Source organism: Scleropages formosus, chromosome 4 (assembly GCF_900964775.1).
Source record: "Scleropages formosus chromosome 4, fSclFor1.1, whole genome shotgun sequence".
NCBI lineage: Eukaryota > Metazoa > Chordata > Actinopteri > Osteoglossiformes > Osteoglossidae > Scleropages > Scleropages formosus.
The window spans coordinates 4397448-4414344 of NC_041809.1; the positions used below are offsets into that span (position 1 = coordinate 4397448).

Here is a 16897-nt window from a genome sequence, read left to right on the forward strand (position 1 = left end):
TGGGAAGAGAATACCAATATATCATACAATGGAAGTCAGGTGGACGGTTTCTTTTACAATGCAAACTTGCAGACATAATTCCTCAGAGTATCAGTGACACTACAGCTCTAATATCAAATGGGGGGGGCTGCATGTTTTGGCAAGGTTGACATTTATTTCTTCAAGAGATTTTCTACAGCAGTTAGACATTTGATTTGTGCTATTTATATACAGTAGCCTAAACTACATCCTGACCGGTTTGACCAAGGTACTGGTAAGTTATCAGAAGGAGTGATTAAATAAGGGCAAAACAAATATGAACCACTCAGAGATGCTCTGCCATCTTACTGTCCATCTTACTTTTGTTTAGGATTTTGCTTTGTAGGTGTGGGGTTTCTTCTCAAAGTAGATTTGTACAGTACATCCTTACACAATGTTACATCTTTATTTCCTTCTTTAATTCCATCTTCAGCAGTTAAGTCAAAGCATTTAGGGTCATTAATGCTTTTCCTGTTTCCTTTCTGTAATGATGAGCAGTTTACATTTCTCACTTAATCTGCCTCGACCTCATGTTCCTTCTAGATTAAAGCATGCAGTGGTTAGAACTGCTGCCTTGCACTGGGAGGTGGCAGATTTGAATCCCTCTATTTCCTACAGGATTGCTAAGCAAGGTACTCCTCTCACATTGCTCTAGTAATAGTTACTCAGCTGTATAAATGTACAAATCACTTTTAGTAACTTTAGAGGAAATGGTCAGCTAAATAAATGAATATGCTTCAGATATCTGATGATAGGGGCCTGGGAACTACAGCTGGCCCCAGACTGTTGCAGCATACACATACAATCTGAATTTTTAACAATCAAAGGCCTTTCCAGCTTTGTTACCGTAATGCCATGTTGCTCACATGGCTGGCATACACCATTGGTTACTGCTGTCATGGTGGGGACACACAGTTGCACTAGTGGAGAATGGAGAATTTGGCAGGGCCCATGCTTCTGCATGTGTACAATGGAAACCGTTCCTTCCACATGGCTGAACTGAAACAGAAAATTACGTATCGGAAACGAGTGGCTTTTATTTGCATAGGTGACTATTACGGCCAACTCAACTGCTACAGGGTAAAACAGTGTGAATGTGTGGGGAGTTTAAAGCACATTTAAGGGAAAAACTATGCAGAAAATGCCCTCACCAATGAAATTTTTTTTCATAATTAAATATCTGATATGATGAAAAACAAATTGAAGGTCTTGTAGATGAAATTGAATATTCAGTTTAAAAAAAGCTTTTTTCCCCACTTTCAGTCAGAGCTTCGTCTCAAAGGTAAACATGCTATGAAAAGCTAGGTGAAATTAATTTCAGGAAAGAAAAATGTCACTTTCGGCCAACATAATTTCACATCATCTCCATACTGAAGAGATGAGGCTGAAGAAATATGACGCTGAAAATCAGAGCATGAAAACTTGTTTGATATCTTTTCTAGAAAGTCGTCAGCTCAGCTGGAGAGCGATGATCTTCAGAGCTTTAATGAAGAGTCAGGCAGAACCACTGCGGAGAAGCATAGGCATGACCATCTGGTAAACTGTACGTGGCCTTTCTCTCATTCTCACACACACACACACACACACAGAGCACCACAATAATAAAGATGCAATATGCAGTCAACCTGTAGACCTCACCTGCAACAAATCCAGCTCAATTTTCCCAGATTCATTGCTTCTCAGAGTGTTGAACATTTCTGCCAAGGACCAAATAAAAAAGGACGTTATTCATAAAGGCATTCAAGATACTGGGTGAGCACTGAAAAAAGCCACGGGGGGTTTGAGTTGAAGACTCACTGTAGAGCATCTCTAGTCGAATCAGGCAGCTCACGTAGTTATCAAAGTTGATGGAGAAGTCTGGACTGGCGTAGCGACTCACTACAACCTGAAGCACTGCATCATTAACCTGGAATCCTGGGAAATCACACAGAGAAAAACGCAAATTTACCAACATCCAAATCAATCGGTGCAGCTATGTACTCATTACTGTCATTTGAACCAATCTTTCCAGCTGACAGTGAAACCCTGAGCTCAGCGTAAAAAAATAATTACATCCTTACTTAAGGCTAAAAGACACGAAAAGCTTAAACTTGTCTTCGTGAGTTGAAATTATGATTTTAAAAGAAAACCAGCAAGTGGCAGTACTAATTGCACAAGGCTATGCTGTGTAACCCAGACCCACAATTTACTAGTGCATGATGGATAATATAATCTTTGAACATTAAATTCAAAGTCCCCAAATTATGAACAAGTTCTCGTCTGGAGTGAGATTCCACAACTGGGAAGAAGTGTCTTTTGTAGCTAAGTGAGAGAAAGGGACAGTGCGTGGTGGGAAACATTAAATAAAATTTAATGTTCAGTTTTCCATTGTTCATTGGCATTTCATTTTTTGCTTTATTACTTCCTCTTTAATTTCAGTCATGATCGTTTCACTTTTCTTGGATGCATCACCATCACTTGCATCACATTTACATGTTGGTGCTTTGGTTAGGAGGGTAAAAACAAAAAAAATTAAAGCCACATGAGACACTGTTAACAGGAAAAGAAGGAAGTCTGTCCTACCTGGGGCCCATACTCCCCACCCACGAGTTGACAAACCGCTGTAGACGCGCAATGCTTTTATGTGTGTTGCAAAGTAGTGCCCGTTTGTTATTATGAACCATTGTATATGCAGTAACTTGAATTTTTAATATAACGGGCTAAATTATGAAGTTTTCATTTGATTGTTACTTAAGGGTGACCAAAAAAAAAAAAAAAAAATCAACTTCCGGTCAGTAAGACGGTGCTTCACAAGTACAGGTTGTACATAAGTCGGACGTTCGTAACTCAGGGACTGCCTGTGTATGACATGAAATTTTTCATATTACACCTTACACAGTCACTCTGAAGTGTTTAGGACTCATTACTCTCTATCAGTTATAGTGTAAGGTGTATATCAGATGAGTGGTATTTCACAGATGCCGAAAATGCCACAAATCAGTTTTAATAACCATAGCTTGTTAATTTGGCAGGTATTAACTCTGAGTCTGATTGTGGTTACTCAGAGTCACTCTGCTGTTGGAACATGTGGGACCATCCAATCTCATCTCTTATAACCTTCTTTCAGTAAAAGGCCCAAAAGTGTACTGTCATGATTGCAGCTCAGTTGTTGTTGGTGTAGGAAGAAAATCCCTCCTGATTATGCCCTTTTAACATTTTACCATAGTTCTGACTGTTGCACAGGCTTTACCATTTGACAGCATTGATCTGTGATGTTCTGCTCCTGGAAACAGGAAGCAAGAGCATTAACTGGTATTAGTGAGTGTACGTGCTGACCTGCTTGAGCAAGAGCCCCTCTCATCTCGTGTGTGCTCATGGTTCCGGAATTGTCCAAGTCAACGTTCTCAAAGATTTTCTGACGGGGAGACAGACAGTGATTGTTTAGCAGAACTGAGATACATTAAAGAGAAGAGAACATCCTCCATGTGTACCTTACCAGGTACTTCTGGATCTTCAGCCAGAGAACGTGAAATTCCATGAGGCTCAGTCTGGGATTTCCATCCTTCTGGAAATGTAAGTCAAGGCGGTATCAGCTGCGGAACCTTAACCACATTGTTTTTTTTTTTTTTTTTTTTAACAATACGTACTTACAGTTTGCAGTCCATACTCCATACCGAACTTTACCATAGTATTGCACTCTGTTAGATACCGTTTACTATATCTGGTTCTAAAACTGCTACACAGTTCATCTTCAGTATTTTGGACTTTTTCAGGAGGATGGAAATGACAATTTTTCCTAGAGTTTTACCTCTTAAATGCCTATGTAAATTTATGCTTTAGTGCCATAATAGACTTTACTGTCTCCTTAACTTAGGAACACACCTGGGACCAGAAGTATGTACATATATAAAGTTTGTTTGTAAATACAGTTACTTTTACAGCTGTAAAAATCTCTAAAAGATTTACAATGCATAAATCCTTCAATTTATTTACTGTTGAGGCTGCAAAAAGTCTCAGATCTGTAGTAAATAAATAGTCATGCTTTTTATGTAATTTTTTTCTTTAACTGCATTGGATTAAAAGTATAACCTATGAAATGGAAATTTAAAGTACCTCATAGTAACACAATGAATTTGAGCTAAAGCATATTTTAACAAATAAAATGTAGATTTGTGTTTCCATCCAGGAAAGGATACACCCAGGAGGGAGACAATACAACGACAGGTCTCAAGACTGAAGCCTTCACTCCTGATATTGGATCCTGTAAAATCAAAGTAAATTTGTAATGGTTAAAGTCAAGAAAACATGAAAATGCACCTGTGTATGAAACTGCTTCTGAGCCTTATATATTTCTAAAAGAAAATCTATTACTTACTTTTCGACAAAACCTTGTTCAGAGCTTGGACGAGCTGAAAGACGGACACCTCTGATTCCTGTTGAGAGCATTTTGGCGTTTATGTTTTAGACTTCCCATCTGGAGACTAACTGAAGTACATGCACACAGGAGAAATCGGGATGGGAAGGTTCTTACGTTTCCAGCAATCTGCCTGAACAGGCTCTTGAACTGGGGATCGATATCCTTCTCGGAGATGTTTTGCTGAAATTGAAATTAACCCTTCGCTTTAAAACAAATTACTAGAAAATGCCGTCGGATTCGTCTTGGTCTCTGCTGCCAACAGTGGAGCAGTCAAGAACTTTCTCACGGAACACATAAAAACAAACATGCAATTGGTAATGTAAAGTTCCGTATTATTGCACAGGACTGAAGTTTATATATGAGGATCAATAAGTTTCAGGTATGTTTATTTTCACAATAACAGCTCTAAAAATTCACCTTTAACCTTGGTTGAAAGAATAAAACAAAACAGGAGTATTGCTTACCTCCTTTATTTTCACACTGAGATTTGCTGCCCTTTGACTGCAAAACAAAGAACAATGTGATGTGTTTAATGGCAGCAGGTGGCGGGGTGGTTTGAGCCGTTACTTTTGGAGCTGGAGGTTGCACGTTCAAACCCCGCCTCCTGCTGTAGCACCCCTGATCAAGGCACTAAAAAAATGACCCACCTGTATAAATGGGTAAATCATGGTAAGTCAATCACTTTGGAGGAAAGTGTGTGCTAAATGAACCCACCAGACTAGAACTCAACCTCACCTGGCGTTGGCCTCCTTCTCGGTGAAGACGCGCAGGAGGAAGCTGCCACGTTTGTGTGGCTGGAAGGTGGAAGGGATGATAACGTACTCCCCCGGGGGCAGGTGGAAGCGGTCACAGATCTCACGCGTGTTGATGAAGGTTCTGCTCATGGCAACTGCCTGCTGTTTCATCAGGATGTCCGGACCCAGGCGGATGTCAGTGCGACCCTTGTACTGATCCGAGGTAGGATCAAAAAAGCCTCACTGAACAGTGCTCCGGTCACAGTACATTCTTTACCACACACTTTAAGTGACTAGCAACATTACTTAATTTACTAACATTTACCATATATTCGGATTATTTTATTTACTTTTGCTACAGATTACTTGTAAAATATAAAATGAAATGATACCAACATAGAAAAATGATTTACTAGCGAGTAACATTCTTCACGCCAGAGAATACATCAGTGTTCAGGTCGCGGGAAGATGTACCCATATTTGAACTAGTTAAGATTATCCAAAAACATGCTGAGCTCAGGTCATGGTTACGTGTGACTCCTTGGACAATCAACAGACAGGCAAATGTGCTAACATAGTGGAGCACAGAGAGGTCGGTGACTTGACAAGGATGTTTGTCCTACCTCTGGAGGAACCTGAAAAGCAAACAGAAAAGTTAAACAGTCATCCAGAAGCTTTTCCAAATGTAGGTCTAATACACATACAGAAGGTGCCACACCTTGTAAATGGCGAAGCCGATGGTGTTGAGGTCCTCTCCGAATCTCCGGTCCTTCCGCCCGTCCTTCTGCATGAGGCCAACCAGGAGGGTGCATCCGTGTTTCCCGTCCAAGGGGTCATCATCCAGATGCTCCAGCTTGATTGCATACTGAGGATTGGAGCAGAAGGTGGCTGTGGAGAATATGGAACACTGTTGTTTCCTCTCCTTGCTCAGTTCTCCACATTTAATTTCAATGAATGACTTCAGATTAATGAAGATACAAAAGATTTCACATCAGGCTCAGCACAGCCACACCGCAGGAAGCCCTGGTGCTTCATAGCTACTGGGCTGCAGGTTCAGAGTTGTGTTTGAATGTAGCTCAGTCTGTCTGCAGTTTGCATGTTCTTCCCATGTTCACCTTCATTTCCTCCAAGTCCTCCAGTTTCCTCCCACAGTCCAAAGATGTGCTTTGGGTGAACTGGTATCCCTGAATTGCTTATTGTGTGTGATTGTGTGTTTCTCACTGGTATCATGTCTAGGGTGTACCCTCCTTCAAGCCATATACTTTCAGAGGAGACTCTCGACCACAACAACCCTGCTCTGGACAAATATGGATGGATGGATAAGGGGTGCACATAGGCTAAAATGAAAAAGCTACTGGTCATTTAGAGTTAGGGATGACAGAATGTTGACACCCATGGAAAAGGTGTACCTGGGTGATTCCGGCAGCCTCCTGCAGTCGAGCCCACCCTCCACTGTCCGTTGAACTGGTAGTAGCTCCAGTAGGCCACCTCGTCACTGGTCAATGTATCTGGTGTCAGGTTACAGATCTCCAGGGTAGAGAACTGCTTAATAAAATCTGAGTAGGCCATCCTAGAAGAAAACAGGACAACCTTCATTGCCAGAAAGATCCAAGGAGAGACTCCTGGAAGGACATACAGCAGGTGCATACAGTCAACAAGGTCATGTTGTGGAAATAGTATTTGGATGGTATACAATGGTATATTTTTTTTTATTTAAAGCTGTTCAGCTGAGGGTGTTTTTTTTGGCTTATAGAATAGATTTTCAACATTTGATTCTCTTTGGTTTCTTTTGTCAAAGGTGTTGCTTAAATCTTATCATCATCTGAAGTAAGTTATTACAAAAATTGGTAATTCATAAATGAACTGAGTAGCGAACTATGTTGATCTCGGTGTTTGAACCAAGGCTCACCAAAATTCTCCATCTTCGGCAGCATTCGCCAGCTTGGCTTTCTCTTCTGGGAGGATTCGGTTCCATTCTTCGGAGCTGGCAGAGGAAGAGAAGCTGTGTGAAGCTCTGCTCCTGTGGACACCCAACAATCAGCCTTTGGGAACCACAGTATTCATGGGCTCACCTGTCGCTCCAGGGCCCGGTCCATTCCACCTCACCCCAGGGGTTCCTGAGTCGCACCAGCTCAACCGTGCTCCCTTGGTAATGTACCTAAAAAGTACAGCAGGCCTGTCTGCTCCCCAAGTATATTATGATGATATCGGCTTAATTCAACTTATTGAAAAATGTGGGTGTGGAAGTTTTTTGGATGATTTCCTGGCATGCTGTCTGTCCCATGGATTTGTACTAGATCTTTGACGATCAGAGCGCGTGGCACTTTCACACAGTGAAGAACTCAAGTACCTTGTTCAAGGGTGCTAGAGCAGGAGGCGGAATTCAAACCTCCCATGGCAGCAACTCAAACCAGTACACCACCTGCTGCTCGTTTGATGTCTAAGTGAAACATATTTATCCTACCTCTTCAGCACCAGTAAGGGAGTATGCGTGTCCTTTCACCAGCTTCAAGGCCGTCACTGCCTCTGTTTCATAGGCGCTGGTAATCTGTGAACATCACCAAGAGCTTCAAGGACAGAAATGACTTTCTGAGGTGAACCTTGAAGATTGTCAGAACTATTTAATAGCAACATCTTCATATGTCATCCAGGACAAGTTTAAATATCTTACTTTTGTGTCCATCCAACAGCCATAGATGATTGAGTGGCCATAGCTGCAGTACACCTCCTAAAGTCAGTGTACGAAGCGAAGACTGTGATGTTCAAAACGCATGATCTCCACTTACGTCAATAGAGCAACCTAAGAGTGATCCCAGCCCCAGTGCCTTCTTGATGATTTTGAAAAGGTGTGGGGGGGCTTTGTTCAGCTCGTATCCCTCAGAAATGCCACCGGTAAAATCCTCGAAACCCTCAGTGGTGGTCCCCCCAGACAGAGCTTCGTAGCAGCCGTTTAACCTGGGGAGAGAAGGAAAAGAAAGAAGAAAAAATGTCACGTGGATTAGCTAGCTTCATTGTCTCGACCAGTTGTTACTCAACCATTAAGGTACTGATCTTAAATTGCTACTTAGCAGACTTGGGGTCCAGCAGGTGCCATTATGGTTAAAGCTGTGCTCTAAAACTTGACAGACCAAAGTCTGAATCCCCCCTCCTGCTGGAGTATCCTTTATCAAAGGTACTTACGCTGAACTGATACAGTAAGAATTGTAAGAATCTGGTGTACAAAGAGGGGGGGTGTGGTGGCGCAGTGGGTTGAACCGGGTTGAACAGGGTCCTACTCTCCAGTGGGTCTGGGGTTCGAGTCCTGCTTGGGGTGGCTTATGACAGACTGGCGTCCTGTCCTGGGTGTGTCCCCTCCCACTCCAGCCTTGCACCCTGTGTTGCCAGGCTAGGCTCCGGCTCCCCGCGACCCCATAGGGGACAAGCGGTTCAGATGGTTTGTGTGGTGTACAAAGAGGTAAATTGCTGTATGTAGCTTAACATCGTAAGTTGCTTTGGAGAAGAACGTCAGATAAATTAATGTAAATGTTGTGGACAATTGCTCACTTTGCATAGGCCTTTTCCAGCAGGGCGCTCCAAAACTCAGCTCCCTCGCTTGAGTGAACAAACAGCAGCTTCCCATCCCTGGTGGGGAGCCGGTCGTCAATCACCACGTCTATCCAGTCGCCAAACTGCCAGAACTGGTGGGTGGGTTGACAGAAAAGTGTTTATGGCTTTTCTGCTGAAAAATTAGTGTGTTTACACTTTAGTTTATATATGTTAGAGCCATTAGAAATGCAATAACACCTTGAGAGCAAACAGCATCCAAAACCCAAACAGGAAATAAGTAAAGATTCTGTTTGTCGAGTCACAGTGCTTCCATGCTTTTCTAGAAACTCCTCATGCCGACCTGGAAGTGAAAGATTCCGGCGTAGTCCTGGTCGAAGTCCTGCCCAGGGGGAACTACACGCGCCAGGATCTCGTCATCCAGGGTGAGGGAGGCGATAGCCGCCAACAGCCAGCAGTCACCTGTAGGGGGCGACATAAACAACCTGTAAGGTCAGCAACTCTCTCTCACTGTTCTTTAAGGACACCTTTAATTAGAAGATCAAGGACCGTTTCCATATCACAGGCATCTCATGGGTTGGATTAAAACACTGAACCGTCGTAGTTGGGAAGCTACAGCCGAGAGCAGGGCAAATCACATTATTCCTCTATAAATGAAAGGTGTTGCAGTAGCCGTTTCAGAGGGATTGTGAGATAATGAACCCGGGCAAGATTCATCAGTGGAAAATGTAAAAGCGACTGGACTGCAGCCACCTCGAAAAGTCCTGCAGGTGGTGCTTTTTTCATGACTGTCGTTGCCAAAGTCACAAGTGGATGAGTCAGGGCTTTCCCACCACGAACAGCCAGCAATGAAAAAATAGCACAGGAAACGAAAGCATCTGCCGCTTGGCAATTTCCATCTCTCACACACACACACACACACACACACACACACACACACACACACGTTGAATGAGTGTGTATACCACCATTCTTCCTGTTAAAATTGCAGAACAGATACAGTCAGTGGTCAGTAGGAATGTTTGCTGTTGGAACACGGATCCCTGTTTAGACAATAGCTTTGGGGGAGGAGCGAGACCTACAGTGGGCCTGTCGCTGAACCATACAGCTGAAGAAGAACTGCCCGCAACCATTACCTCCGCTGATCCGAATTAGCTGAATCCAGCTGTCGGTGGTCCTGTTCTAGAGCATTCTATACAGTGTTTGCAGTGATAATGTGACTAACAGTCTGGGGCTGATCTGGCACTTTCATCTAATGCGACTTACAGCATTGAACCCTTTATGGAGGAGCTCTCCAGAAACGTCCTGCAGCAGCAGCAGGGAGTGGGACTCAAACAGGTGGCATCCAGGCTGTAAATCCCTGCCTTTACTAGCTCCTCTACCTGCTGTTGCATGAAACATTTCATTTCATGCAACATTTCATGAAACATTGTTCTGCTTTCAGATTGATCTCCGTCACGAACTAGAGCAATTATGAGATCAACTAAGCCAAATTGTGATATCTGATGAAACCCAACATCTACCAATGGGCGTTAGAGTCAATCTTCAGTCCTTCCCAACTGAATGGCTGACAGCTGATACTTTTCTTTAAAGCAGCTTACAGCGTTAAGCTCCTAAACAGCAGAGTAATTTCTACTGTGGTAATTTTAGGGTCGGTACCTCGATCTACAGTACTACAGCAGGAGGTGGGATTTGAACCCAGGTCTTTCAAATGCAAGATAGCAACTCTAAAGGCTACACCACCAAGCGTTCACAAGCCTGTTTGAGTCAAAGCACCACTGATCAAGGCTCACTGCGTAGCTCTGGGTTATAACCACATCAGATTAGGGTGTTTCTGAAATAATGTCCGTTTAACAAAGGCTACTGCTCTTTCCGTGGTGTGTGTGACTCTTTGCCTTTTATGTGTGTGTGTGCTCAGCTGATCCCCACAGCCACACGCAACCTGAATGGTTGAGACTATGGGTCTTTGGTGCTCGAGGAGCCCTGGGCTGCTCGTCTGCTCCACTCCCTCCCACCAAACAGCCCCGCTCCACCCCAGAAAGCCTCTTTCTGTCACGAGAGGTAAAATGTTCCCATACAACCATCTGAATAAACAGAAGGACAAAAGCACTTTCTGGGTGAGCTGTGACCAAAGGGTTCTGCAGACAAACTGAACCTGAATTAAATGTAAAATAAGGGCGGAAAACACAAAGTTAGATGAGTATCTCTGGACAGAAATGTCACCTTGAAATGAATAACCCTAACTAACCAGTACCCAAATGAAACCATTTCACTTTTTCTATAACTTGTTTTTCTCATAGTAATAAACAAATTTATATATATTCATTCAATTCAATTTATTTTTATAGCATGATCTTCTCATGTAAGTGACGTTTATGCCAACATTACACTACTACAAAAACTATATTAGTTATTAGGGTATATGTAAGCTAACTGGCCATGGAAGAAAGGAAACAAAAAACTCCCAACTGGAAGACAAGGGAGGAAAAAACCTCCAGGGGTCCAAGTGCCAGTGGCTGCCCACCCCTAAAAGTCTAAAAAAATACTTTTAATCTGACAGCTATTTATAACATTTCCGCAGTCACTAGACGCTAATAAACCCATAAGTTGATGTCCAGGTTCGTATATGCAGGTCTCGTCCACTACAGCACACGGTCATCACCTCCCTTCAACATGGAATCACAAAATATCCTTAGGAGTATAGTGGGAGCATAGGTAACCTTTATTATTTTTATAATTTGCGTGTCTCAACACATTTGTCTTTGCTGCCACGTCTGGGATCACGGTTTACAGTCGCTCAGCATCTGTGGAAATTTTGATCTACATCTGATTAAATATTTGTGCTCATGTTAACATTTACTACACTATATATTTACATATGCCTCACGAAGAATGACTTGGTAGTTCCTGTTTTAAGAAACCTTAAACAATGGTTGGCAAAGAGCTTGTGCCAAATGTAGAGAATCTATTGAACACACACACACATATAGATATATATGTATATGTACATACAGTATATATATATATTTTTTTAGCTTGTTCTTCTCTAGGCTCCAGAGCACTGATATTATCTATCAAGTACAAAAACAATGCTTGTTTTGAATATTGCATCCTGGTGCTATCTAGTATTACCAGCGATAAGCTTATTTTTTAGATTTTAATCGTGCTTTCCTTTAACATTCGACCAAAGAAGCATGAATCGTTAATAATCAACAGCTTAACTGAAACCTGGTAAGGTAAACCAGGTTATTTGCACAGTCCCTCCCCACCTTCTCACAGGTGAGCTGGAGCATCATGGGAAAAGTGCAGTGTATCTAGATGTTGATTTGAATGGGAAAGCAGCTGAGCCTACACAATGGAGGCTTCCTCCCACTGCTGTAATAACTCTGTTATACCGCACACTAACAGCCATGTACTCTGAACTTACCCAGCTCTCCTTGGCAGATATCTGTTCTCGTGGCTCCATTGTCAATGAAATATGGTTTTGGGCAGAGCTCCTGCGGAGATCAGATGCAGGAGGTAAGATAGTGGAAGCTGAAAAGTCACATAGATGCGCAAATGAACACTGAGCAAGTTTCAGTGCAGTAAAGTGCTATCTGGTGTGCCAGTCACTAGTTTGTCATGCATTTATCTGGTGTTTTTTTTTCCAAAGGAGCTTATTAAGCTACTTACAGTGATTTACCTATTTACTATATATAGCTGGGTAATGTTTACGGGAGCAGTTCAGGGTAAGCACCTTGATGTAGGGTACTATGCCAGGAGGTGGGATTTGAAACTGTGTCTTTTGCAACATATGCATGATGTGTGAGTTTGGACAGAATTGTCTCAATAATACTGGTTTGACATACAAACGCTAATGAGACCAACGAGATGACATCTTTGTCTTTGCAAGGAAGAAGTTCAGAGGTCCTCTGCGCTCATGAAAACCCTTTTCTTCTGCTGCATTATTGGTTTCCCTGTACCTGATGGGCTGCTGCAACCGCCCAGAGGAGTCGATGGTGGAGAAGAACTTGAGGACACTCAGAAGACATTGCATGTAATGAGGTAACATGCCAGTATCCCGAAGAAGGGCATTTAATGTTCTTCTATAGCTTTACTCTAAACAGGTTTGGTGGGCAGCATGGTGGCACAGCGAGTAGCCCTGCTGTCTCACAGCGCCTGGGTGGCATGGTTTGATCCCCACTCAGTCTGTGTGGAGTTTGCATGGTTTCCCTGTGGGTTTTCTCCGGGTGCTCTGGTTTCCTCCCACACTCCCAAGACATGCTGTTGAGGTTCCCCCATAGTGTGTGAGTGACAGAGAGAGTGTATTCCACTAATGTATGGATGAGTGACCCAGTGTAAGTAGTGTATCTAGCAGTGTAAGTCACCGTGGTGAATAAGGTGTGTGGGTGGTAACACTACACAGAGTTCATTCGGAGTCGCTTTGGAGAAAAGTGTCTGCTAATTAGATAAATGTAAATTTGGATAAGCTTCTGATCCTAAGTCAACATGTCACACATTAAAGAAACGTAAGGGCAGCTTTTACCCGGTAAATCCCCTCAAGGCACAACGTTTAAAGCGTTTAGTGTCATACAGAAGCATGTGGCATAATGGATCGCTTTGTGCTTCACAAAGCAGGTAAAACCAGGTGCGGCCTGAAGGAGAAGTAGCTCTTCCGTTCGAAATAATGAGCAGGTCACTTAAAAGCAAGAGTTTGCAAAGATAAAATCAGGCAGCCGGCTGCTGAGTTTATTCATCTGCACAACGTCTGCAGGCGATGAATTTTGCATGAGATCCACCAAAGAAAACTTGCTTTTTCCTGATGCTAAACCTGAACCTCCATCAGAAATCGTGGGAGCGGATACATTGTTCATTTGCTTGACAGGCATTGTCCTCAAGACAAGAATTTCTCAGGTTCTGAGCTCTCTGTTGTTCTCTGGTGTCACTCAGGGGTATTCTGCAATGAGGGTACATGTGCGGCCTTTTGCCCTTAAAACAGCACCCTTCCCCCCCCCTCCATCGACTAGTGGGTGAACAGGAATGCCATCTCCTTGTATCACACACAGACAACACCCTTCTGGAAAATTTCCCGGTCTTTGTGTCAGACTTTGAGTTGTAACACATCTGGCAGAGCCAGTCATTAGTCGCAGTCCAGGCCTCAGGCAGTGGGAAATTAACTTTATGGGGAAAAAGGATTTTGTGACCATACAGTGTTACAAGACTGAATAAAGGAATGCCACTCAAACTAATTCAATGAGTGCATTAAGTGCATTGTTTCCTGAATGAGGAACATCACACTGCACACAAGAGGCTTGTTTATTGCAGGAGAAGAGACGATGAGTCATTCCTCGTGAGACGGCTGGGAGAAGGGGATTATGGGTTACCACACCCTCGTATTAGAGTAGTGGGATGAGTGGGATGATTACTGCCACATCTCGCAGGCTTTCGTTGTTATCGCACTGCTGTGTGAACTATTTATAGGTATCAGAGAGAGATGCTATCCGGCCGATTAAGGAGAACATCAGCTAGTTGACGAGTATGGTATGTTCAACAGTGACATCGACTGAAAATGTGAGTTACAGTCACAGGTGGATTTGGCTCACACAGAAGGAGCTGCATTTAAAGCTCGGGGGAAAGGTGCGTTAAAGTCACGATTTCCAGCATCGCTAAAGACTAAAATGCATGAGTGCATTTTTCAGGGTTTCAGAAAAGTCACGTCAGACCCAGAAGAAGAAACTGAAAATCCAGAAGGTGCTGCTTTCCGTTCGGCCAAATTCTGCAAATTCAGCAAAGTTCTGGTGTGATGTTTCCCCACCTGCGCTAAAGCTCTTTGTGCCCCAGGTGGTTGGATGGTCCTCTCTTACCTTTGGCCTTTTCCAAACCACACCGCGAGTCTTGGGGGACAGTGGCCCCAGTTCTTTGAAGCCAAGGGACCTGCTGCTGGCGGGGAAGGCGTCATCTTCAAACAGGCGGCCCCTCTGCAGGCACTGGCTCTTCAAGGTGGCGTAGTCCTGGTTGCAGAACTTCACGGCATTCTCGTTGGTGCCCACACCTTCGGCCCGTTCATTCTGGCGGGCCAGCCTGCCTGCGACGGACGTCATCTTGCTGGCTTCTACTCCAGGGAGCTGGTGGTGCTACGTGGATGGAAGAGAGTCGCTTCGGTGGAATCTTGAGATAAAACAGCTCCGAGTCGCCGACTTGCTGCCCTTTTAACACTGGTAACAGTGGCCCCAAGTGACGCAGACTGGGAGGAGCTACAGAGAGGACAGGTGAAGCAGAACAACAAAACAGCCCAGGGGCTCTCGTCCGACACGCCCAGCTGCAGCTCGAGGCACTTACCTGTAGCGTGGAGACCACAACGTAGAGGTGACCTACAGAGCACCAGGAGGTGCTTTTCAAGCCTTTGTCCACATGACATTGTTTACTGTGCGTGTACTACGGATCCCATTTCATGTCACGCTGCTCTGGCAACCGTCGTGGGGAGTTTCGAGGAAGCAGAGACACCGCAGACAAGACTGGTTTTACACACCAGCCCACCAGACCAGAAATGTGGCCCACATGGATGACAGCAAGAGTCCAGCTGTGATTTCAGTTCCGCGCGATGTGCCGATCAGAGCGTTGCAACACTCGCGATGGCCAGAAAAATATACCGAGCTTCTCATTCTCCCACAGAGAGGCTGCAGTGGTGTCCCTCGGGCAATGTATTTCCCATTAATGGTGCTACTCCGCCTATCCCTGCATAGCTTTTACGCAGGCAAGAAGTTAAGCCACAAATCTGCGCTGTTGCTTAGCGCTGATAACGTACATGCTATGCTGCATGCAGTCAGTACCAAGAAAATGACATCAAATGGATAAATGAGGACCCTCCATGAGTCTTCATCTGTTCCTTGACCTCAGTGTTTCCCGGTTCTGATAGGAGACAAGGAAATGTAGCATTTTGCCACAGCGGGATGGGTGATGCTATCTGGGTAGCGTGCCGGGCCAGGAATTCTCCGCGCCCATAGTGGCGACCGCTACACGTAGGCTAAGTAAGCTTCTGTAGTTGAACCCTAAGACGTACACTTGATGCACATCAACTTCAGCGGTGTGGTGTGAACTTCCGTCTGAAAGCTGGAGGCAAAACGCAGAACCGTTACAATATTACCGTGTTAAAAGTCATGTCTTAGCGATTAGCAAGCGAAGCGAGCCATTCATGGGGCGCTCTGTCTCCGGGGCGTCCGGCACACAGCGACGCCCTTTGATCGCCCGTGTCCCGGGGTCATTCACACAGTTCGTCGCCGTAAAGACGCATGTCTGAGTCTGTATGAAAGAATTGCGTGGGCCCAGCCGGGCTCTGGCTCCTCCGGTCAGCTGACAGGTGAGGGCGGGTTTCTGAACATCACAACCAGCCCGAAAGCTTCACGCGCAAAGAGGATTTACATGAACGACGGGTCTTTCTCCATCTGAGACCCAGACATTGAGAAAGCCAGTTTTTTTTTTTTTTTTTTGTTACTGTGTGTGGAACAATAGATAAAACCTCAAACTTTCCTGGAAGCGAAACAAAGCGTTGTGTGTCCTGGTAACCCTTCTTCAGCAAACGTTTACTGGTCACGCCTACAAATTGTTGCTTAACTCTATATGTTTTTCAAGCCATAGGTGGTTTGTCTTTGCGCACTGTGAATTATGGTTGCACAAAGGAGCTGCCTATTGCACAGGGCAGTGGATTTCTTTTTTTTTTTTTGATCTACAGGCTTTCAGGTGTCTTGACATTTGTAGCGTTAAGAAACATGGCTTAGGGTGGTGAGGTGCATTATGGGACGCTTCAGGTGTTGTTGCTGATGACAATAGACCAGGGCCATAATTCCATTTCTCCTGCTTTGAAATGTCTCCACATTAGATCTTTTTTTTTTCTCTCATTTGAATTCAGCATGGAAAACGTGCTCTTAAAGTCTGTGAACAAGTTTCTCACCGTGAGAAAAGGCATTTCGATCACCTGGAGTTGCTACAGCTATTGTACCAGGGCATCACTTGCTTTGTTGTATTCTTTTATCTCTCCAGTTCCATATGAAATATATATGCATACTGTTTATTAGTCAGTTTACGAACGTATAACACGTTTTCATATGTAAAAAGACACAAATGATCATGAGTCAAGAAATGTGTCACACATTCCCTCTCACTGGTGTATTCGGTTTATTCTTTCAAGGCAAATAAGGTAACAATGTGACAGAATAGAACAAATGCAGGA

At 43.9% G+C, this 16897-nt stretch overlaps 1 protein-coding gene across 1 annotated transcript; it reads right to left on the minus strand.

The window, feature by feature from the left end:
• Positions 1–45: 45 nt before the first annotated feature.
• LOC108927097 (calpain-2 catalytic subunit-like) lies at positions 46–14891 on the minus strand. Its single transcript, XM_018740140.2, has 21 exons — positions 14535–14891; positions 12119–12188; positions 9035–9153; positions 8692–8825; positions 7935–8103; positions 7613–7696; positions 7221–7306; positions 7058–7132; positions 6558–6718; positions 5867–6036; positions 5772–5783; positions 5150–5361; positions 4879–4915; positions 4529–4594; positions 4373–4430; positions 4194–4258; positions 3494–3562; positions 3334–3412; positions 1816–1932; positions 1657–1715; positions 46–1525 (listed from the first exon to the last, which is right to left on the minus strand). Exons 1-21 carry the CDS (start codon positions 14769–14771, stop codon positions 1502–1504), a joined length of 2103 nt encoding a protein of 700 aa, XP_018595656.2. The 5' UTR covers positions 14772–14891; the 3' UTR covers positions 46–1501.
• Positions 14892–16897: the final 2006 nt, after the last annotated feature.

What these genes read in the sequence shown, in the direction of transcription:
- LOC108927097 (XM_018740140.2), bottom strand. Translation starts at nt 14,771, where the DNA reads ATGACGTCCGTCGCAGGCAGGCTGGCCCGCCAGAATGAACGGGCCGAA. An exon ending in TGAAGATCCAGAAGTACCTG is followed by an intron (nt 3,413 to 3,493) that starts GTAAGGTACACA and finishes TCTCCCCGTCAG; the next exon opens with AAAATCTTTGAGAACGTTGA. An exon ending in AGGGGCTCTTGCTCAAGCAG is followed by an intron (nt 1,933 to 3,333) that starts GTCAGCACGTAC and finishes GTGATTTCCCAG; the next exon opens with GATTCCAGGTTAATGATGCA.